Here is a 24,893-nt window from a genome sequence, read left to right as displayed (position 1 = left end):
CAACAGAAACTAGTTAAACAACGACACCCACGTCGTCTAGGGAAGCTAGGTGTAATTTGAGAGAATACAACTTGGATTTAACTCATTTAATATTAAGACAAGAATACCAATTTATATTATATAATTACATTAATACTTATAAAAAAAAAACTTTTAATATGCCAATGTAATATGGACGAAATTTTATATGTGGGAAGTAGAAGCGAAAGCATGGGTCATTTCAATAAAAATAAAAAAATCTATCCCATGTTGTCTATACTTCATGCATTCTTAAAACAATGAACCTTCAACTCTGATTATGTTGGAATTGTCTATGGTCTAACGTCAGATCAAAATGGACCATATCATCAACATTCTAGGTTAAGTACGAATCTATTCATGACAGTTACACAAATGGCATTAATGGCTGTGAGCTTTGAATTATATATTCGTCCTAGATAGCTGGTACACTTATATATTGCAAATGCCAAGGTAACAGACAGATCATTTGGTGAAGCCAGACTGTATTGATATGTTTGATTGATTGCTGATGGAAAATTCATGATATGATGATATTTTTGGGTTGCCACCAATACACAATGGCGGAGTTTTACAGATATCCTTGTTTGTATAGGAATTGTCGAAATCGGGTTATCGGTTTAGTCATCAGTTGGTATTTACAATTCACTGTCACCTGCTGTATCATTTTGATATATAAGTTATGGCCATCGACCGTTCATAAAAATGCTGTGAGACATTTTAAGCAACCAATACTTGCTGTATATTAAAATTGTTTAACAACTTCTGTTTACGAAATGTTTTTTCTGGATATAGCTTTTAACTCACGTAGAAATGAACTTTGCCAAAAAACGGTAAATTACTTCATAATTTAAACGGAACATTTCCTGACAGGTTTCATATAATTTATTCTTAAATTCGTCGTCTTTGTTTCCAAAGACGTAAGTTCACAGTCATTTTAGGTTCGTTCTACACTAGACATTATGAATTACGCTTTCAGTATGATGATCGATTTGTTCTAGTGCCTTGTATATTTATAAGTTATTATGAATCGGAGCACAATATGAACTAATAAAAGTTATCTAGGGCTGCCTTGTCTTTGCATTTTTTCCATGTTACTCGGCTTTAAAACTATCATTTGCGTTTCGTCAATGAACCTATTCCACGAAAGATAATGACACTTACGTAACCATTGACGTGCGATTTATAAATAATTGTTATCGAAGCGTTTGTTTACGCGTTCAACATTACAGTTTGTAAAAAAATATTTTTTACTGAAGGATAAAAATAAATAGCAAAAGGTAATAGAACCAATATAGCATTCATTGATTGCATCTGTCAAGTCATTTTAAATAAATGATTGACATTAACTTAAATGTAACTTGCTGTGATGATGCGATATAAAAATGCAATGGAATATGGTCTGAAGTAGATATTATACTTCATTTCAACGCGGCATAGAAGAAGAATGAACTTAAATAATCATTTATTGTTATTTGCACTATAAAAGAACAACTCACCAAGTTATCTGAAATAGAAGGTATTTAATCAGCAATGTTAAATGCTAACCCTACGCGTTGATAGCGACTGCCCACTTACTCATTGCACGTGCCCCAAATGTGCGTCACAGCATTAGTAAATTTCTTGCTACACACTGACGGCTGTATCAATTTTATTTTGTATCGATAAAGTTTGTTTTTAACATTGCTATCAGAACATATCGGACACGTTTCGCGGACTTATTGTATTTCATGATATGCTGGCGTCGGTGTAAGTGGCACCGGCGCCTTAACCGTCATCTATTATAAAAGATTACTCATACGTTTCGTACATCCTAGGAACTGAATAATGACTAGCAATTACACTGTACACACACTCAGCCGTTTTAGGTCATGTTTGTTTGTATTTCGATAAAATCTATATAAATTATTATAATGGCGAATGTGTGATATGAACCAAATAAAAAGCTAAGTGAAAAAGTCACTGACTTCAAATTTAAGAAGAAAATGTGTAATGAAAAATTTATCAGAGTAAGATTCGAAGTCCCGACCTACAAAATATATGATACCAAAGGTTTTAATAATTAAACTACAACAAGATTGTTTTAATGTTAATATAGTTCTAAGAAATGTATGTACAGATTGTTCTGCAGGCGCAGGTATACGAGGGTAAAACTCAATTAAGACAAAATTGCACTAGCAACACACTAAAGGTTATAAGTTAATCGTTCCGTTGTTTTGTAAGGTAAATATTATTTAAACGTTAGCAACGTAATAAAAATAATTTCTGCAACATAAATAATAAATAAAAACCTAATGACGTGGTTACAGACCGGCGACCTTATGAACAACCTTCACAATCAGCGGAAACACGTATCTAAATAATACGTTATATAATGGCCGCTTAGAAGCCACCGCTTGCCCACATCACGTTAACAGCAGTGCATCTCAACCTAGACCTATACAACCTACTTACACGTAAGAAATAGGTCCACATTAAATAGCACACACGTCTAAATTATTCTTTTAAAAAATTTTTAAATATTATTCTTACAACAATTTAACGAGGAATTTATTAATAGTACACATATTATAGTAATGAAATAACTACACGCGATACATAATTGTCACAATGTTAGATTATATTAACATAATGGCCTGGTTCTTTATTACATTTCATCCATGTCTGTTGCTAGTCGAATATAGTTATTTCTTACAGATATAAATTAATTACGATCATAGTGAACATCCAAATAAATCATGTAATTTATATCACGACTATGTATTTATGAACACTGAACAGATATTCATTACTAACATTAGGAGGATTCGTTCTTAACTGAAATTTGTAACATTTGCTATAGTATAACAAAAAAAAAAATGTTATGTACACATAAATATTACACACGTCATAGAAAATTTCTTATTACATTAAAGCTGTATGATAAGGATCTGACGTGAAACGTTTGTTTAATTTTCATCTCCGCATGTATGAGGACAAACACTCCTTAAATGTGATTGCGTCCATAGTACTTATTACATAGTCGAGTCTATTTACGATTATGACTCATATGTTGTATACAAACAATGCGACGAGAACGGTTATCAAACTGAGAATCCCCTAGACATCACTTGGAACTTTTGACGATCTCAAAATTACCCTCCATTAACATAAATATTGTACATATACAGTTTAGTAAGTTGTATTAGAATAATAATACGTCGGTTCAAAGATATGCGATACAAAAAAAAAAAAACTATTATTTTTTGAACAACTCAACGTAACATAATTTTCCGTCTAATTATTGCAAGTATTTTATAAAAATATTCTGGTATCTTTATAAAGGTGTGTATTCAATTCACTAATCAAAATAGTTGTGGAAAACGAAATATTTGTTTAGTCAAAATTTTTCAAAAAAAAAGCGTTTAGAGTAATATAAAAACACAACTTTAATATCATAACTCATATTGAGATTGTCTTCAAAGAAATATCTCTCATATTAATGAGATCTCTTATATTTTTATAAAAAAAATTCAATGGTTTTTGTTTAGCTAACAAAATTTGAATTCGTAAAATACTTCCCTAAACAATCATAATTTAGCTTGTGTCTGTAACAACAGTTTTATTCTTGTTTCGTATGCTATGGATGAAAAAAATAATTATAACAATATTTATGAGAAATACTTTTTAATTAAAATGATATTATTATTTGACAAAAAATACATAATATTCTGTATTATACAGTACCAAAATGTATAGTGGTTTTGTGTTTGATTTCCAAGCAAATCTTTGGACTGTTTTATTTGTATACACGTAGTAACATTCACACACTCTTCAGACAAATTAACAACATATAAACGTACTTTCTACTTTCAGTATGGCTGCATCAAAAAGCAAGCATTACAAATTCCGATAATTTCATATATATATTTTTATTCTTTCCATGTTATATGTTTACAAATACGATAACAGTAATTGTACAGCTTCCTAAAGCCCCGTCTCAAAGGTTGCAGCCAATCACGCATCATCTAATGCGGTATTACATTATTACCGCATACAACAGCATAAATATGGAAACAAACTGCGCAATAAGTTGTCACAGCGTCACGAGGTTGGACCCGAGCGAAGCATCTGTAGGGATTCAGTTACAGACTATTCATTTGTTAGATCATAAACATACAAATTATTTACTCTGCGGTGTCTGAAACGCTTCAATTAATAAACTGATTTCTAAAACAAAGTGAATTGGAATTCGAATGCAATTTTTATAAAGCAATTTAAATGACATTACATATGCAATTCACGTAATATTTATAAAGTACGAGCTACGTCCTTGTCCTTGCCCTTTTACAAGGAAATCCGTACAGAAATAAAAACAATATAAACTTATTACAATATAGCAAGGAAATATATTGCGGTTAAAGGAATTCTTATGGATCGATTTAGTATAAGTAAATATTTTTATTTAATGAAAATTAAATTAATAATTAAAACGGAATGCGCCATGTTCATATGTCGCTAATAAAAAAATCCCCGTGGAAAACAACCTATCACAGTTATCTATGAATAATTATCATAAAAAACAAATAAAAAAATTGAGATCACGTGAACCGCAAGCGAGGACTGATGATAAGATGCAAACAAATTATAGTAGGCGTTCATTAATGCCGTCCTTTCAAAACTGGGCTGAGGGTAGATACAAAAACGCTATTATATAGGGAACGATTCGTCGGGGTGGCTGCGGTGACGGGGCCGGGTCGGGGCAGTCGGGTCTGACGGGGGTCTAGGAGGGTGTACTATCGACGAGACGGGAGCTACGTCATTTACGGCGCCACGTGGACGATCAATAGTGACGTCGTCTACGCCGAGGGCTGAGTACGGCGTGGGCGGTGGAGGAGGGGGAGGAGGAGGACATTGCGCGCGCACTCACCGACCTATTTACGATTACGTTTCACAGTTTCACGTAGCGTTCTACGTAAGTCGATCGATCACGGCCAGGTCCTCGGAAGGCTCCGCGCATGCCCCGACACACAACCAACTAGACGGTGCTCTGTAGCGTGACCCACATACAGCGTTCATTCATTGCACAATATTGCATAATATTATAAATATCTTTTTAGTTTATTTTTTTTTCACAGAATCCATTCACACGTATTAAATATACTGAAAAAAATTAACGAAATTTTCCGCTAAAAGGTTCATAGAAAACTATATTATTATTATTATTACAAATTTATTACATAATCAACGTTAGATTGAAAACAATAATCAAGGTCTAGATAAAATATAATGATAATATGATACGATATACCGCGGCTGGAATGATCCGTTAAATGAGTGAAGTAAATTAATTACGGCAATCAAACACGAGTAGCCGTGGCCTAGTTGTAGGCCCGCACCCTCGCTGCCTCAACATGACAGCCTACAACCAGACGACTGAGACACATGATAGCGTGTCATACATACATATATATACATACTGTACAGTATCATACATATATCATATATCCTATATATACATTGCGAATGCAGAATAACTTCTCTTGTAATGGAAATACTTAGAAATTATTTGTTACAATTGATGAAATCCAACGTAAAACAGTATACTAAACATCTAATAACTTCTGTGTTTTTAAATTATTTTGTATTTTTTAATTTATTATTATAGAACAGTTAATATTCTCTACAGTTAATTCAAAAACATATAATTTTAAATAAAAGATCAAATTTTGTAACATTATAATTATTTTACAATATTATTTAGTTATAATAATAGCACGGTTTTATTAAGTAAATTCAATAAAGTATAAAATATTCGTAGGTGCAGAGTATTTACTGCATAGCACAGATTATGAAATACTGCAGAGGCGGAGTTATTTGCATAATTTTCTATTGCAACCTCATTTAAATGAAAAAAAAATATATACACTATTTACGGCCAGATATTACTTTGATAATCACAAGCGTATAACATTCACATTTATATGTATATTTTATATTACATAAGGTACATAGTATAGATAAATTAAATGTATTGTGAGAGTTATTTAAATATAATACAAGAGCTGGCACATGCATGTACTGCATTGGCATATCATGGATGCGTGCGCAGTTTTGTTAAGACGCTGTGGAATCAATATGGACCCAAACAAACGAGCGACCGACGTGGGCAAGTGACCTACTTCGAACCAGGCCACCGGTTACGTCGCCATATATTTTATAACAATTTTAAACGTTTGTTTTCATAAACAAATAATAAGGATTCCATCATTGAAAACTATGTCTATAATCGTATTAATTTTATATATAGTTACTCGTGTGATTGCCGAGATGGTTATGTGAATAGATATAATCATTTAACATTTCAAATTCTATGAAAATAAAGTTCCAGTCAGATGCTCAAGAATTTGTTGTTCTTTGCAAATGAGGAACTGCTAATTATGCGGTTTGCATTGCATTCGCAATGGGTTTTCCAGTACCGTTTAGAGTTAACAGGAAAAGATTTTATTATTCAGGAGCTATGCGTTTATAATTATTCATGAGGCGAACTTATTAAGTGATTTATTGTAATAACATCCGTTGCCGAGCGATGGGGCCTTAGGACAGTATTGTTTGTTAAGTTCTGTCATTTGCAACTAATTCGGGGAACCCAAACAAACCATAACCAGCGACCTACATACCGCCGTCTGAGGGCTGGCGCTGGCGAGTCACCCGCATCGGATGAGTGAATCATCACTTACGAACTCACATATATTAGTCCAGATATAAACATACGTAGCTAAAGCATATCAATAATAACAATATTACTAACAAGAAATATATTACACGAGATAGTAACAAACATTGATAAACTAAAGTGTGAGCGTTTAATTCGATTAATGTTTGTTATTATAAAAACAATTACAAAACATTGCTGTGTTGATACCAAATATTTGCATGACAATCACGACGAGCACAACTAAAATACATTAAAACGTTTTATAAACAATTTAAAAGCGGCACAATCTATTTCTATTCTGACCTAGATCTTAAACGCAGCAGCAATGCAACGTCGACTATGTAACATATCTCCCCTCCTACAGATGCCTTTCGACGAATTAGAACTGAACGTGAGATTTAAAATGGCCATTGTTAAACTTAAATTTTAACACAATAACGCAGTCAAAGTACAATCAAGCCGTTATCACATTGTAAACAACTTAAAGAGGATAATGGGTTTGAAGATTGCGTAAATAATGACAAGTTACTGTGACTAACGATGTTTCTCTCGTCTTCAAACTGTCGTGAGGAAGAGGTAATTTCCCAAATACAATGGATGAATAACAAACGTGTACAAAATCCAGAAACATCTAGAATTTTATGTTACACAACCGCGACCTCAACGAATTCATGAGCACATCAACAATGCTAGCATAAGCGTCTACACGGACAGCTCGAGCGAATACACGATGAAAAATGCAATGCGACCTTAGCCCACTTGCTAATACAAAATGTGTATACTATTACATAGCGTTTGAGAACGATGATTTCATGTCAAGTATACGTTTTGCGATACATTGAGCATTATATATATGAGAAAAATGTATAATATCATATCTGGGAATCGATGAACTACAAACGTGTTGTAAGTCCATGAAGTTATACGCTCTCACCGTGGATACGTAGGAACATTCAACTGCTGGGTGAAACAGAGCCGGCGAATGAGAACGCGGTCTTGTGACATGATTTCAAAACATTTAGTGTAAAATTGACACAAGTTACTCCGGACCGTTCATACATTGTTCAAATTCGTGTTAAGCTTAAAACACTATATAAAAGGTTTGATCAATACCATGTCTATAATTTATTGATCTAAAATCTAAATAATATATAGTTATGTCTCTATTAAAAATTTGGATTATTACCATACACTGCCATTTTCTTATTCGTTACAATACGGACATATCCGTGATTTTATGGATAACAGAACGGTCGACCAGTGTGTATTAAGTTTAATGAAAACTCACAGTAAAACATTAACTGGATGCGAAGTGAGAGCGGCTGTGGTGTAATCCACGTGAATGATGGCTCAAAACCTTCTGGAGAGACGACCTTGCCGCTACCTTTAAAAATCAGCACCAAGTATTAACGTGTAACAAAGAACTCGCCGGAATAAAAAAAAACCAAAAAGAAAAACACGACGCTTTGTTATTCATGTTTTTTGAATGAATTAAATCTTCAAAATTCACCAGTTCGAGTTTTAATGAATTGAAGAACAAAAAAAAATCATTCACTGTTACGTAAATAATATTTAAATCGTATCATTCCTTGTTTGTATATAAAGTTCAAGGTGTCGCTGTCTAGGCTTGCGGGCTTTAATCTGGCAGTGCAGTGAACATTTCGTGAACCCAAAGAAGATTGGAAAGTGGACATGCTTAATTACAATTATAATTTGTGCCTTAAAAATATATAAAAAGATTTATTTTCGTAACAAAATCTGATATGTCAGGGACCATTTAATACTATTTTGTAGCTAAAACGCTACAAAGCTTTACAGACTAGATGTTCCGGCTTGCAGGTGTCATAAACAAAAAAATGTATATCATATTTGTATGAATACTATTTTTGAAATACTAACCTTCTAAATAAAATACTTTCCATTCACTAGGACGACGACGATTTGAAATATTTGTGTAATAAAAGAAATCTGTTGTTATTTGAGGGAAATACGTCGATTAGTTCGTAAAAAGTAGACCATGGTCCAAGTTGGAGCTGAGATTTCTATTTATCTCTTACTCCTTCATCTTGTCTCAAGAAAATGTATATGGAATTAAATAAACAACAAAAAAAATACTATTATTATATACAAGGAACATTTGTCAAATTGTGAAGTCTACTTTATAGAATATAGGTCAATTAATAAAGTATAATAGGATTCCAATCTGCTATTTCCGGGATATAGCATACTTGATGAGTTACGTACTATTGTCTCTTTTGTAGGTCGTTCAGTGCGGCATAGGTTTTCAATGAATGTCCTATATATAATGGACAGCACCATTCATAATTACATAACTTTGTATTTCTTTACATAACCTTAGAACTTTGAAATTTAATCCAAAAAAAAACCATAGTAGATGCAACCTTAATATACCGCTTATAAAAAAAACATTACCAATAAAAGGGCAAAGCAAAAGGAGTTTAGTGACAGAAAGTTTTATTATATTCATGAACAATATTTCATAATTTCCATATAATATATAAAACATAGAAAGAAGCAACAGACCAACAAACTATGACAAAAAATTTTAGTAAACCGTCACCTTCATTTATTAAGAAAATAGTGTCAAAAAAAAAAAAAACAGATTATAAAAAGAAATTGTAAGATTCAAATACACGTAACACTATCTGCAGTGTATGAATGTATGAAGCAAGGCAAACGTCAAAATACATTGCGCAACTTCGGCTGAATGTCGCTCGATGTAGCTGCAGGCTAACATTACAAATAAATATGTTTACATCTGTAAATATCACTAAAAACTACAGTTAGATAATCGTAAAATATAATTATTTTCTTAACATTGGTTTATTATTGACACACAAAGTTTAAAAATATAAAATATTAATTTCATAAAAGCAAATAATATTCTAGACATAATTAATTGCAATGTATTTTTAGTAGACATACAACTAAATAACTCGTAAACAAATGCAAATTAGAATAATTTAAAAATAACATTTAATGTCCGATGGAAACGTAACTTGAATATATAAATAACATTATTATCGCCACAGTTATATTTAAAGCACAACAAATATCTTTAGTATATTTTCTTATATTTTTACCCCCCCCCCTTCCCCTCTTTCTCATACGACCTCCCCCCCGAACCCCAGACACCGAGCGGTAGACCGCAGTCAAAACACGTTGTGCAACGCTACATTCCACGCGATCGTTCAAACGATGCAACCACATATTATCTTTTTTATTATTATTATTTATTTATATAACATTTACATTCCATATAATTATTTATAATATTATAAACATTCACAGACGATGCGTTTTAAATATTTTTATATTTTGCAAAACATCTACATATATATAAGAATTCAAACTAATGTATATTTATCATGTCGAAGGAGGTTACATATATTCTTTAAAAAAAAAACACACATTATGTAACAATGACGATATAAGAATGTATTGTTTGTTTGAATCCAACAAGTTTAGAAGTTCTTCTTCGTCAATTGAATTAGTTTTGAACTCGTTAAATTACCGTCAGTTATTGTAAACAAGTTCAGTTGTTTCGTGATTATGACACCGTTCCTTTCCGTTCAAAAACAAACGCATAGCCGTTATATAACGTAGAAAGTTGAGAGACGCTGTTTACTTTATAACTTGCTGGGAATCTAGACTACTAATAATGATCGGAATCACTCAGATGTACTTTAATATTATATGTATTCAATTTTTATTATTATTCATTCATATTATTCAGTAATAGTATCATGATTCAGCAGTTTTAAATATAACATTTATCTCGTAATAAATATTAAACACAAAATACGAAAGTATTCATAGAAATAACTTTGGTGTCTATTTCAATTTTTATTTCATAAATCGTAAAAGTATAATACGAGAAGGTAACTTAAATACATATTACTATTGTGATGATTGTATATAACTTACGAATATTGAGTCATTCATCATCGATGGTAATTGAATTAATTGAAATTCAATATACCAATAAATCAACCAACTGATAATATACGAGAAGATATATTTGTTTGATTTCAATGACGTTAAAATTATTTTCTATAATGCATAACCGCTAGTGGTTCATCATTGCATAGGCGATTAAAAATTTGAGCGGCGTGACGTCACCGGGCCGAGTTCAGAGCTGTTTGTAAACAACACATGAAGGTTATAAGTTTCACTTTACAAATAAACCGGTCAAGTGCCAGTTTAACTCGCCACCTAACTGTTCAGCGAGACAAAGAAATGTTATGACAACTAAGGTAACATTTATTTTGAGCGTTTCAAGCGACATAATACATAACGACGACGCGGAATATAAATGTGTGCTGTGAAAAAAATTAAAACATTGATATCTGGAGCACCCCTGCAATATATTTATCATCATTGATATGTTATTCCTAATTATATATACATATATTAAAATGTGAATACGTATGTATTAATAAAAACATAGCCTGCAAAAATACTTTTATACATATCGCAGCACACTTGGTTCAGAGATGATTTCGCCTGGAAAAGTTGGTAATTTTGCAATAAAACCGCCTTTTATATATCACAGTATCAATTTCTCTTCCTCTATACTATTTATTTATTGTTGTGTTCAATAAAGTGTAAAATATATATATACCTATATTACATATAATTGTCGCTTCGACCATCGACAGACATATTTACAGAAATCATAATTTAACTTAAAAAAAAAACCAGAGAACAATATTCTCGTCTCTTTGCATATAATATCTTTAAACCTTTAATATGAAAAAATAGAGAGATTAAACCGAGTGATTGACTTACATGGAACAAATATTTTATGGAACTAACGGCCAATTAAAAGAAAGCAAAACAGTTTTATTCAGTTAACTGCGCAGTTTAGAATGAGCGAGTTACAATAACTTCTTACCTCGGTATAACAAGCTCGTAACGTGCGGCAGGCCTTAACCTAGTTCCATCCGCCCTTGGTATCCATCTGCCGGCTTTCTTTTAAATCCTAAACAGAATAGAAACACTTTAATGTTTTATATTCAAAGGGTTAGAATCACCCTTAGCTTATTTACATGTACGACCTGTTTTGTGTCCGACATTATTTTATGCCTTCTCTTATATAAGTTATATAAATAAAATATATTTTATTTTGTAAGAAATTTTGTGTTATTGATGTAGTACACTTGTTGGAAAAATATTTGGAAACGCATATTACATTTAATAGCATTTGCATTTATTAATTACATTATGAACGTATGTACATCGTCCTGCGTTTTTCTTTATTGATGCAGTGTTTAAGAAACTATGTGATTATTATTTTATAAATACGTAGCAACAGTTAAAATTTTTAATAATACACATTTGTCGATTTTCGATCGACACTCATTTTTAATTTGTTATTATTTAAAATTAATAGTCTGTGAATTCATACTTATCAAACCTTAGTTCGACACGTGTCAATAACTATCAAAAAGAAATAGTAAGGTGAGGACTATCAATATTTAAAAAATGTAAACATCACAGCATGTGATCAAAAGTAAAAAGATTTTTTTGAAAGTAATAACAAATTTCGATACAAATTAAAATTGCTGGTTTATCAGAACTATAAAAGACGTGATGCCGCAATCCCGCAGAAGACACGCTTGAAGTAGCCAATAGGTTATAACACGAGTCTGCCGGAAGTCCTAAGACACGTTCTTCATTCTTCCAATACATATACTATATTTCCTTTCTTTTTGGTTTTATCGGCAATGGGAACACTTCACTTAGACGATCTGGTTGCAGTACCATGCATTTATAGTAGTCGTAATACTGTTTATAACCTTATTGTTACTACATCTGTATTTGCATAATTATCACATTAATGACATTATGGGCTATCTTCGAATACTTTTTTAAAGAAATTTTAACTACATAATATTAATAAAATTCGTTTTATTAATATAACGTATTAAAAAAAAAACAATATTTTTTTAAGATTTCATGACGCACATAAGTAGTAACTAAGTTAATTCTATTAAATAGCAGATCTCTTAAACATACGAGTTTTATTAAAAGCATAATAGCATGTATCTATCGATGTTCTGTAAGCTACACATACTATATTTTGAAGTTTTACCATTGTTTAAGATATTCTTTTAATTTGCAGGTTAAGATGGTATTATTTGAGGGTTTTATGAAATGTTGATTTGTATATTTTTTCACAACTATATCTATTTTGATAAACAAATGACATTGACTTGACAAGATTAGACTCAAGGCCGTCTAGACTGTAGTTCAACACGAATAGTGAAAGTTGATTATCTATTGAATTTTTTAACAAGAGGAATAATTTAGTAAACAATGAGTTACATAGAGTTATTGAAATAATGAGCACATTGAATGTATATCAAAATATCATACCATGGTATCTTCACTACAGCGAATGACCTCGTTAAATTCGTTGTTGCCAAATTCGTCACGGAAACTACGTATAATTGACAAAAAAATCACAATTTAATGATGAGTACCCTTATCGCACGCAAATATAACCACCGAGCTGCACTATTAATATATAATTATTTTTATTACAAGCAATTTTCCAAAAAAAACATGGATTATCAAGTTTGAGACATAGTGGTACTCTGTAAACGTCAAAAATATGCTGCTTTGATAACGCGTCCTTCTAGCGCCATCTGTCAAAAATAACCTTAAAATAGAACGGTAGTGTTGTAAGGTTACCAGCTTAAATTTAGTTCTACAAACACATGGATAGATGGCACTCGTAATGTATAACCAAAAAAAATGAAGTATGTAAAAAGTTAGCCTGTATGGATGGAATAAATAAAACATTTACGAAAAAACCTTTGAAGTATCTAAATTGTGAGAAACCTTAACAATTTGCAATTGATATCATTGAAGAACAATTAAAAATCGAGATCATAATGTTCCCAAAAAATTATTGAAGGTTAAACAAGAACATGCCTATGACAGAAAACCTAACTAAAATAACATTCCATCTATCATGTTTTAGGCTTGGGACCTCCCAAGTACCTACTTAGTGTCCAAATCATTTTGAAAATTTAATTTGATTTCGTACTTCTCATTATTTTCAAAATATTTGTTATTAATAAAAACCATTTCAAATTACGGGCATCTGCTCGTAAAAAAGTATATCGAACGGTATTTAACGAAAATAAAATTTAAGATTCAGAATTCTGGTTAGGTGTGTGTCTAATATTATGTTAAAATTCTCGATTTGATTTATAGCGATATATTAATCTAGTTACAATAATTTTTACTAACAAAATCTCATCGATGATTTACGAAGGTGCAATAATTTTGTTTAATCCGTCTTCAGTCTATAAAATCTGTTATAAAGATCTCAATTTTCTGCGACTTATTTTATAGGAACTGCGCCCTAACTTAAAAAAAAAGTTTTAATAATTCAATATATAATTAAATAAGAGTCATCTAGTGGCAAAAAAAACTTAAGTCGTCATTTAAAGATGTTATTTCGTAGGTCCCGTATACAACGGATATTGACATTTTGCATACGTCTACGAATATTATCGGTGGTTCCATGCTACTAACGAGAGCTTATTCAATGTCCGTTTATAAATTTCAATGATAAATTGAAATATTTTCTGTGGAAGTAAAGGCAGTAGAATAATGTAAACAAGTAAAAAATAAATTAGAAAAGAAAGGTATAGCAGTTTATTTCTTTGTGACCTATTGCTGAAATTCAGTCTAGAAATTAATATTGCTTTATAATAATGTATAACTCTATTTCTTAAGCCTTTAGATACACATTTAAAAAAACGAACTGGTATTTATAAGAAAGTTTTTTGTGCATTGAATGCTAATTATATCTAAGTTATTTTTATTTTCTAAGGTTTTCTTAACGTATTTTCACACCTCTATTAAGGAAAATCATTAGTTAATGAATAAGTTCCAACCCGATAAGGTAATTACTAATTATGGCACGCTGCTTGCCTGATATAAGCCAAACGCAGCTAATAACCACCGAAAGGAAACTGGCTTTAAATTAAGAAAACCGCATCGCGTTTTTTCCAGTACTTTTAAATCTGCCATGCCATTGACCCGCCTTGAGGGCGCTGCAGGCCTAAATGGTGGGAAAAGACTCAGAAAAAAATGCGGGTATTGTATAGAGAGGGGGGGGAGGGAGGTTATTTGTAATTTCATTTAGCTAGGATAAATTATACCTAGTGGTTTCTCAGTAGGTGAAAACATTGGGCGCTAAAAAAGTAATTTATTTTCAAATAGGAGAATAGATAAAATAAGATTAAAAAGCCCTGCCAAGTGCTATAGACAGACATCGGAGTCAAACTCCCTCTATGTGCATCGGGCGTTAAAAAGTAATATAATAATAATAATAATTACAATATTGTAATAATTAGGAGTGAAATTAAATCAATGACTTTTTTTTATTGTTTGTTTGATTTTACTGTTCTACAAATTGTTTTCGTCTTAGATTCTTTTATTTAGGGAGGCATTCGTATTTTGTTCATGAAGCAAAAACGTTTTTTAAGAATTTATTACACAGACTCAAAAAAGGAAATGCCTATAAAACTTTTCTAATTTTAAATTTATTTGTTTGTCAGGATTTGTAACGTTGTCTAAAAAGTCTAGTTTACAAAATATAGCTCATCTAACGTTAAGCGTTTTATTGGTGCTTCGGTTTTATCGGCAAACAAAATTTTTCTTTTCGAATATCATATTAAGTAATGAATTTATACCCATGGTGATATTTTATGTTAAAGTGGCAAAACGAACTGGGAACCTACCTCATGGGAAGAAGTCACCGGCATGGAAATCGACAAGGGCTTTTCGGATGCGATGACCGGCCTTTATTGTGGCCTAAACACGCAACGATTGAAAGACTAAGTTGTAGCTCTCTGGAAGAACCTCGAGCGGAAAATCATTCCACATCATGCAAGTGTGAAGAAAATGACCGTGATGCACGTAGTCAGGTAATGTGGGTGAAAGACGATACGGTGAGTAGTGTTACTTTTTTGTGCAGACGGTAGAACACACATCCCTTCGGAGGCTTAAGGGTTCTAGATCGTCTGTGGGTATAGCATCGTCAACAATACGAGTTGCACGACATTGTATGAAATCAAATGATAGACGTTTTTACTGTGGGGAACGACCAAAGGTGAGAACAGTTCTCCATGTGGGGACGAACCTGTGCTTTGTAAAATAAAAGCAAGTGTCCCCGTTTGAAGTACTGCCTCGCTCTACTCAGTGCCCCTAATTTTCTAGTCTAGTAAAGCGTTATCCTCCTAATAAGCATTATCATAATTATTTATTATCAGTCATATAAAACAATTCTAAGTATTGATGTATATTATAATTAATAAGGGATGGCGCCATAAGGCACGGACGGCGCCACTTGGAACATTATGTCAAAAGGATACAAATACTCACTCAGGTTGATTTTAAGCAAAGTTCCAGTCTGTAAATATGGTCTTTATAGCGGTAAACTTTTCTTCTCGGGATTGAATTGAACCAGATTAAATTTACCCTATTTGAAGACCTACTCCAGCAAGGTCTTAATTTTTTTTTCCAAATTACTGGCATGAACTAGTAATTATTATTTGCTACTTTCTTGTTATAAATTTTTTTTTTCAAAGGGACATATGTCGAGGGGTTCACAAAATAAAAGAACAGTATATTTATTATACATCAATTTATTAATCAGAATTTAATACTGTATTACATAGAAGAAATGCACTTCTCAGAAACATTCAGAAGACTTCCCTTTGGGACAGTTCAATACGGAGTGACTCTCCATTTATATTTACTTTATAAATTGAACTATGTACTTTGTTATAGAATCAATATTTGTGAAGATCTGCATTGCCACATACTTAAAAATCTATGTATATTTTTCACAAACCTACAACTTTAGAAAAAAAAAAAACTTACTTTTATTTAGTATACAGCAAAGCATGAAATTACCATTGTCTATGAGATAATCTTGGTTGAATAAATAAAATCTTGTAAATAAACAACAAATAATAACATACATTTTATAACGTTAGATTTTCTTTCTGTCGCTGCCACATTTTGTCAACAACATCAACCATCACAATAAAGAAAAAATAAAGAAATTAACTTATTTTAGGAATCGAATATCATTTTCATAGGTGACACCGCTTAGAAAGGCGATTTGACTCATATCCAACATAGTGAATAATAAAAATTTTGGAGAATACACACAGCACAAGAATACTACCAATATAAATACAGACATCTTAATTCATTCAGTCAAAGTGAAACATGTATAAAATATTCAATTAGAAATAATTATAATCAGTCTTGTTTAGAGAAAAAGTTTCATCAATACGTGTGGAAACTGTGTACACGTTTTGATATAATATTTTGCTATCACAATACAGTATGTCAGATATGATGTCATTCCTTCTCTTGGACGTAACTAGTATATAAATCGCCTGCTACGCTACTTAGTGTTATTATCACAGTTGTTTAGTAGAGGTGGGTGCAGTACTTTGTACATCAAACAGGAGCTACCTGCAATCGACGACCATTCTCAACACGAAACGCTATCCGCATGTAATGCTCAAACGCTAGCCGACCCTCTGGCTGTCCGTCAGCTGCACATGTCCTTTGATAATAAACATCAATGTATAACCGCCAGTACAACTGACGACGCTACCGGGTATGCGCTAGTATATAGGAAAACATCTTTGAGATGATATACGCACGAATTACACATTCTTCCTTGCAGTCTTTCTCTTATAATGTAAATCTCGCACCTTAAATGCGATACAACCGCGAGACCCACAACAGTCGTTCACCCAATGATCACTCTGACCCGTTTGTCTTTCACTGTTATCGTATTGTATCTTTAAGATGCATTTAATAACGGGATTCTTAATAATAACTATTACGTCCCCTTCAACTGGTAAGTTCCACTTCGTCACCTCGCGGTAAACGGAAAACTAAATTGAATAACAATAAAATATTCTTATATCTATTCATCATAATATATATTTGTGAACAACTTGCAAGCTTTGAGGTCACAAACATTCATGAAATTCGTTCAAATAGTCAAAAAATATATTTTTGTCTAGAGTTCACACTTTCCCACCGAGGAAGTGTTCTTATGCATTAACAATTGACCAACGCAACGACAGGTATAGTAATGAAATATCACAGATCTCCTCTTTGGACAGTAATGGGCTTCTAACACAATTCAATATAATACCCGATATAATTATTTGTTTTGTACCAATTGACTCGCCATCTCGACCTTTAGCCTTTAGAAACCCCTTTACGTACAAAGAAACTCCAGTAATAAACTAGAATTGCGTGAAATTTACATCATAAAAAAATAATCGAAAACATTAAGAAATCACTTATTTCACTAAGAAAAGAAAGTAATTGTTCATTTACTTTGCAATGAATAAAAAGACTAATGTTTCTATGTTAAATGCACATTGTATATACATATGTATTTGCTTTTCTGTGAGATTAATACAATAATTTGTAATTGCATTCCGAACCCAACTCAGCCGGACCGACGGCCCCACCGACAGCCCCACCGACTAACACGGCTAGGTATAATACTCAAGGTCTAATAATCAATAAAAATATATAACCATGAAATCTCGACCAGAATGTCATCGACGTCATATTACATAAGAAAAATATTCACAATTTTATCTGGCAATACAGATTGTTTTAAAAGTATATCAAAAGCATTTTTAATTTTCTTATACTAAGTTGTCCCGCACATTTTCACTGGATAAGATCATCGTTAACAATAAAAATAATTTATATAAAATATCAGATTTTATATCTGCCCTTTGAATTCCACCCCCTTATAATTTACTCATCTTCTATATGTTTCGTGCATTTCGTACATCATACAGACATTTAAAAACGAAAGGCACCCGGGATTACACAGGAGGGTACCCCACACCGACTACTCTAACAATAATAATGATTAAATTTAAAGGTGGAAATACATTACTTCAACATTCCACCAAAACTATTTATTATCTGCTGACCACATGTTAAACATTAAATATACTATTAAATTTATAAAATACCTTCTTACTCCACACGCTAAGCTTTAAAGACGCGGAAATAAATGATCTACCATGAAATTATAAAGCATTAATATTGGAAACACGTTGGTTAAGTATCATATACTTTAATTAAGATAACATGTAAATGCTACATATAAATGCATTCCACATGATTAATATTAGTACCACCAACAATTTTTGAGTATTTTCTAATAAACAGTAACCTCAGGATGTGGCCAACAGTAATAAACGAATATTAAATCTAACACACTTATTAATATATTTAAAACGATCTGAAATAGAATTCACAAAGCATTTAGCATTTTGAAAAGTTTAAACAGCAGTTGCCTTTCTCCTCCAGCATTTACTTTCTAATCGAGAGGAGCTAAACTTTATAACGACGCTATGTTAGAACGTTTGTAAGTTATCAATCTCAGATCTAAAAAAAAATAAATCTAATTCAATATTATAAAGTGATAAGAAATCGCCCCATTTAAACTGATCAAAGACAATCAAATGTATAAGTACGATATCAATTTCTATATTGACGAGAATGTAACAGCTCAGACAGTTGAGAAGGATAGTGAAGCCCTATAGTGTAGTGTCGGGGCTAGTAAGGAAACATTTTACTGCTGTACTGGGGCGGCGTAGAGCAGCGGGCCGGGGGGGAGGTGGGGGTAGGGCACGCCCGCGCCCACCGTAGCCTGGTAGCCGCAGGGGCCGCCGCCACCGACGCCACCGCCGTAGAATTTACCACCTGGTTACGCAATAGGTATTCAAATAAACAAAACTGATTTAATAAACTAAATATTACTATATAAAGAAATAAATTGCAGATACGTCGAGTCAATTTAATATTTGAATATTACATAATAGTATTTAAATATTACGTATACTATGTCAGAATAATTACAACCAAAATGAGAAGTATTATATAAATGGATAAAATAGTAAAGAGGAGAATACAGGAAGAGATCTACAGATTTAACAGTCATTTTGTATGTTATTAAATTAATTCACATACCCAACATTTCCTGGTGATGTGGGTGCATTTGTGGATAATGTGGGGGGGTGGCGAAATGAGGCGGCGGCGATCCGTAGGACGATCCAGATCCGGCAGATTTGTTTCCAACTGAATTTGTATTACGGTATTGTTGTCCTCCGTTACGAGGATCTATGCGGAATATGAGTAACCGTTAGCATAATAGTTTTATATTAAACAAAAAATATCCTCGTCTGTTATACATACGTTGTCCATATCCATTTTGGTTGTTGTAGGCGTTCTGGTATCCGTTGTTGTAGCCGCCCTGATAACTGCCCATTGAATCGAATACGTTTGGACTTGGGAAGGGCACTGTCTTTTGGTATGTGTTCTGTCTGTACCCTTGGTTGTTCTGGTTCTGATTAGAAAACCTCGGAGCTTGTGGGTTCGGGTTGCGGTTCTGGTAACTGTTTTGGTTATCTTCGGGAGTTGTCATCGCCATCTTGTTGTTCCACTGGTTATTCTTCTGACGTGGTGAACTGGCTCCGCTGTTATTTTCTTTGCGTTGTTGCCAGCGGTTGCGACCTATACCAGTGATGTAGAGAATTTAGATGACAAATTTATGTAGACAAAATATATTAATAAAATTCCTATAATTCATAAAAAATTAATGTAGAATCATTTTAGTAATAACGTACTTGAGCTATTGTTGTTGTTTCTTGCCATATCACTCAATTTTGAGGGAGGATTTTGACCCGTTTCACGTAAAACGGCAACTAGAGCTCGAGCTTGACGGGCGTCGCCGCTGGTGAAGTATGTGTAAGCTGTTCCTGATTGTTGACATCTGCCAGTACGACCTAGGAGAAGGTAAAGATGGTAAGTAATGTTGAAGTATATGAGTGCTATCAAACAGTGAGGGCAGATACTCACCAATCCTATGAATGTAATCCTCTGAAGTGTTAGGATAATCATAGTTAACAACAAACTTGACATCTTCAACGTCCAATCCACGAGCGGCAACATCGGTCGCGATGAGTATTGTGGTAGATCCGTTACGGAACTCCGTTAAAACTGCGTCTCGCTCTGGTTGTGACTTATCGCCGTGAATAGCCAAAGCCTTGTGGCCATTGCGGCGAACTGCGTGCGCAATATCATCCACCTTAAAAAAATCTTTCGTCAATTTTGATTCCTACATAATTAATAGGTACGTATTAATGTCCATTAATTTGTTACCTTTTTCTTTGTCTCAACAAATACGATGACTTTGTTATCTTTTTCTGAAGATATCTCTTTTAAAAGGTTTATGAGTTTGCTTTCCTTTTCGTGCTCTTCACACACTTCTATGATCTGTTTGATATTGTTATTGGCGGAAAGATTCAATGATCCAATATTGACTTTGATGTAATCAGTTAGGAAGTCCTCGGCCAGAGCCTGAATCTCTTTTGGCCAGGTAGCCGACCACATCAATACTTGACGGTCTGGACGGATTTGCTCAATAATTTTACGGATCTGGGGTTCGAAACCCATGTCTAACATTCTATCTGCTTCGTCTAACACCAGGTATGTGCATCGCCGTAGATTGGTAGTTCCACGCTCCAAGAAATCGATCAGTCGTCCAGGAGTGGCTATAACAATCTCCACTCCTTTTTCTAAGTCTCTGGCTTGAGGCCCTTTAGGAGAGCCACCAAACAAACATGTGTTTCTTATAAAGCCGCGGGCACTGTACGCCTGAGCAACTGACTGAATTTGTTGGGCCAATTCTCTTGTTGGAGCCAAAATCAGGGCAATAGGTCCATCACCTCGCTGGATCCTGGGTTGATGAACAATATGCACAGCTGCTGGGAGTATATAAGCAAGAGTTTTGCCAGATCCAGTGGATGCAATTCCGACCATATCACGACCAGATAAAGCAATAGGCCACCCTTGTGCTTGAATACCAGTAGGTTCTTCCCAACCTTGTTCTCTAATAGTTGTCATAATATGATCAGGGAAATTACCTTCATCAAATATATGGTTAGGACGAGGAACATTATTCCCACTAACTGTGATCTCTTTGGCTGCACGGAAAACTTGGACTTCATCATCAGTTCTCGCCTCAACATTAGAATGAGGTTTGTAAAAGTTTTTCTGAATGGTATCCAGATTCGACATATCCCATTCAGGTTTAGTCAGTGCTTCACCTGGGTGTTTGGCTTTACGACTCTGCATCTTCCTGTCAGAAAACTCATTGGTGGGAGACACAGAACTGTTGCTGTAAATCTTTTTAGGAACAAATGTTTGTTGGCCATTATTGTTTCCGTTAGGGTTGTTATAGTTTTTGGGTCCATAATTCTTTTGGAAGTTCTGTTGTTTAGGTCCTCCAAAATCATTCTTTCCATTATAGAACTGCATATTACCTCCAGCCTTATCCCCTTCATAATCTTTCTTTTGCAATTGGTTGTTGTAATTATTTCTTGGCCTGTAATCTTTTGGTCCACCAAAATCATTTTGGTTATCATTTTTGATGCCATTGAAGTCATTTCTCATTCCATTAAAATCATTTCTGGGTCTGAAGTTCTTGTTACCCATGCCATTTCTGGGAGCAAAATTTTTTGGACCACCAAAATCATGCAGCCCATTATTATAGAAGGGGATTTTACCAAATTGTTCATTCCGGTCTAGGCGTGGTCTAAAACTGGAAGTTTATACTTATATAATAACCTGAGTGGCTGAGCATGAAACTATTTGTTTTAATGCAAAATAGTTTTCAGCTCATTAATGTTACAGACACAACAGTAAATTTCAACCATTTTTAAAAGGATGAGCTTAATTTTTAGTTATATTCTGCTTTAAATAATGAATATTTTAATACATACCATTATACTGCAACTGATAACTCTATATCCCACACTTAATATTTATCATTATAATTTTGAGTGTTATATAAAACTAATATAGACCTGGTGTTTTCACTGGGCTGCACTAATATAAAATTGTGTGATGGTGGTTATGGTAATGAATTTACCATGGCTACTATAAGATACTAATAAGCAATATGTAGAATACAAATAAACAGTGATACAGTATACAAACAGTTATACACTATAATTTACAAAGATAAACTATAATTATTTGGAAAGCACAATTCAAGTATATGTTATGTGAACAGATAATTAAATTCCAGTTATATTGTTATTATAATCAGCAGATCAAGTGTCTTAAGACTCGCAATATAATTTTTCATAATCAACTCCAGTATTATATTTCTTTATATATAAATCACTTATTTTTTTTTTTTTTTTAATAATAACTCAATTTTCGACATAAAGACGCTATTTAACTATTTATTGTTGTGTTACTCTTCACTATTTCTCATAAACTTGTATTATTGTTTAATTGACAAATAAAACAGTTTATTATATGACAAATTTGGATTTCATTTAGGCAGATCATTTATTTTATAAAATAATGATGATAAATATAAAACCATGATATATTTAGGCAGTACTAAACGAAGCATGAAAATAATCATTCTATATAAGCAGAATATTATACCACTAATATAAAGATATACAACTTTTTACCATAATTATACATTGCATATTTTATAACAGATAATTTTAACCACAACACAATATTTTAATTGTAAAGTTACGTCACATACAAGGGACTTTTAATAAAATTTCTTTATATACAAGAGGAAAGGTGTGTCAAATTAAAAAAACTGTTTAGGGACGATTCATCTAAGAGAAAAAGAGAGCGTTAAAATTAAGATTGTTTCACGAAAAAATAAAATTTTGTTATATTAAAATCGAGATATTGATTAATGGTAAGCGGTAAGTATTGATTTTGGCTAAGTTGCGTCCATTCACAGCTGTGCGAAATGCATAGCACACAAAATGGCCGCCAAACCTATTCTGACCCGATGATTGTATTAAATCCAATACTTGATCAATAAAATATCTCGTAAATAATCTGTTAAATCTAAAACTTACATGGGGTGCTGGTTATGAAAGCTGTTGTACTGCATTTTTCTATTTAAGCTTTTTCGTTCTGTGTAGCACCTACGTGGTCGAGATTCGTGAACGCTTCAGTGGGTATCTGGAACACGCGATTTTCGAAATTTTCTTATTTATTTATATTTAAGGCTAAGCGAGATATTTCTTTCTGCTTAATGTAAAACAAACTCACCTCTCTATTGAGAGACTATTACAAATTTGCTATTTTTCATTCACTTGTGACGACCTTACAGACCCGGCGAACGAACAACTCGATAATGGAAATATAATGGCCGACGGAACCGGATAAAAGATTAAGTCAGTGTTGCACTATACAAAATTTATGGAACTGAAAAAATCAAACCAATTATGAGTTTTATATTTTATGAAGGTCAATTTAAAATAAAATAATAATCTCAATCTCTACTTTTTAATGTATATTTATTAAAACATGAATTTTCCTACGATATCAGGCATATCATATTAACTTGATAGATATACTTGAATAACATAACAATTTTACAAAAGGAGGATATAAACATATTTTTAAATAATAATTCAACTGATATGGGTACTAGTCGACATTTTAATACATGCTAGATACTTATACCGCTTAAAAAATATATATAACATAAAAAATTACATTTACCACCAAAAACACATTGAATGGTTTTTTTTTATGTCTTTGATTGATCACAAATCAGGATAGAAAACTTTCCAAAAAATTATATATATAAAATGTTAGCAAAATATCCATATATTGACATTATGTTTTTGAGATGGAGCTATGCAATTTTGTTATTTTACCGTGATCGCTGTTGCCGTAAAGTGTAAAGTAATCGAAACATCGGGAGAATGCTATCATAAAATAATATCATCTCGTAGTTATATTCGAAAAAACATATTTTCATTTTAAATATGTACATATGAAAATCTTAGATATCAAAATGTATATAATGAATAAAAAAAATGCCTTTAATAATGGAATATTGCTATTGTCGGTTTTTTCCTAGATTATATACCTAAGACATTTAAGTTTTTTACAAATCTTATACGACTTTAGGCCACAAAAACACTTTTTGGAAAATTTTTATTCATCTTGAATATTGTTATATGTATCACCCTTTTTAAATGTGTAGCTACTGAACAAAATGTTTCTT

At 32.6% G+C, this 24,893-nt stretch overlaps 2 protein-coding genes across 3 annotated transcripts in view; both read right to left on the bottom strand.

The window, feature by feature from the left end:
- Window positions 1-13,286, bottom strand: part of LOC116772250 (3-phosphoinositide-dependent protein kinase 1) — a 47,441-nt gene extending 34,155 nt beyond the window's left edge. The window contains exons 1-2 of the mRNA XM_032664348.2: window positions 13,118-13,286; window positions 11,634-11,720 (exon numbers count right to left, since the gene is read on the bottom strand). The gene's annotated coding sequence lies outside the window, so the exon portion shown is untranslated. The remainder of the gene's footprint in view (window positions 1-11,633; window positions 11,721-13,117) is intronic.
- A 3,103-nt stretch (window positions 13,287-16,389) lies between these two features.
- On the bottom strand, window positions 16,390-24,068 carry LOC116772637 (uncharacterized). Of its 2 annotated transcripts, none has more exons than XM_032664876.2 (8): window positions 23,927-24,068; window positions 23,731-23,836; window positions 20,990-22,430; window positions 20,687-20,915; window positions 20,455-20,613; window positions 20,024-20,341; window positions 19,799-19,948; window positions 16,390-19,531 (listed from the first exon to the last, which is right to left on the bottom strand). In XM_032664876.2, exons 2-8 carry the CDS (start codon window positions 23,763-23,765, stop codon window positions 19,401-19,403), a joined length of 2,463 nt encoding a protein of 820 aa, XP_032520767.2. In that variant the 5' UTR covers window positions 23,766-23,836; window positions 23,927-24,068; the 3' UTR covers window positions 16,390-19,400. The 2 variants fall into 2 exon arrangements, with proteins under 2 accessions (XP_032520767.2, XP_032520768.2); XM_032664877.2 differs by having other exon boundaries at window positions 19,799-19,906.
- Window positions 24,069-24,893: the final 825 nt, after the last annotated feature.

This window comes from Danaus plexippus, chromosome 12, assembly GCF_018135715.1.
Source record: "Danaus plexippus chromosome 12, MEX_DaPlex, whole genome shotgun sequence".
Classification (NCBI taxonomy): Eukaryota; Metazoa; Arthropoda; class Insecta; order Lepidoptera; family Nymphalidae; genus Danaus; species Danaus plexippus.
This window is presented reverse-complemented; position numbering and strand designations above follow the sequence as displayed.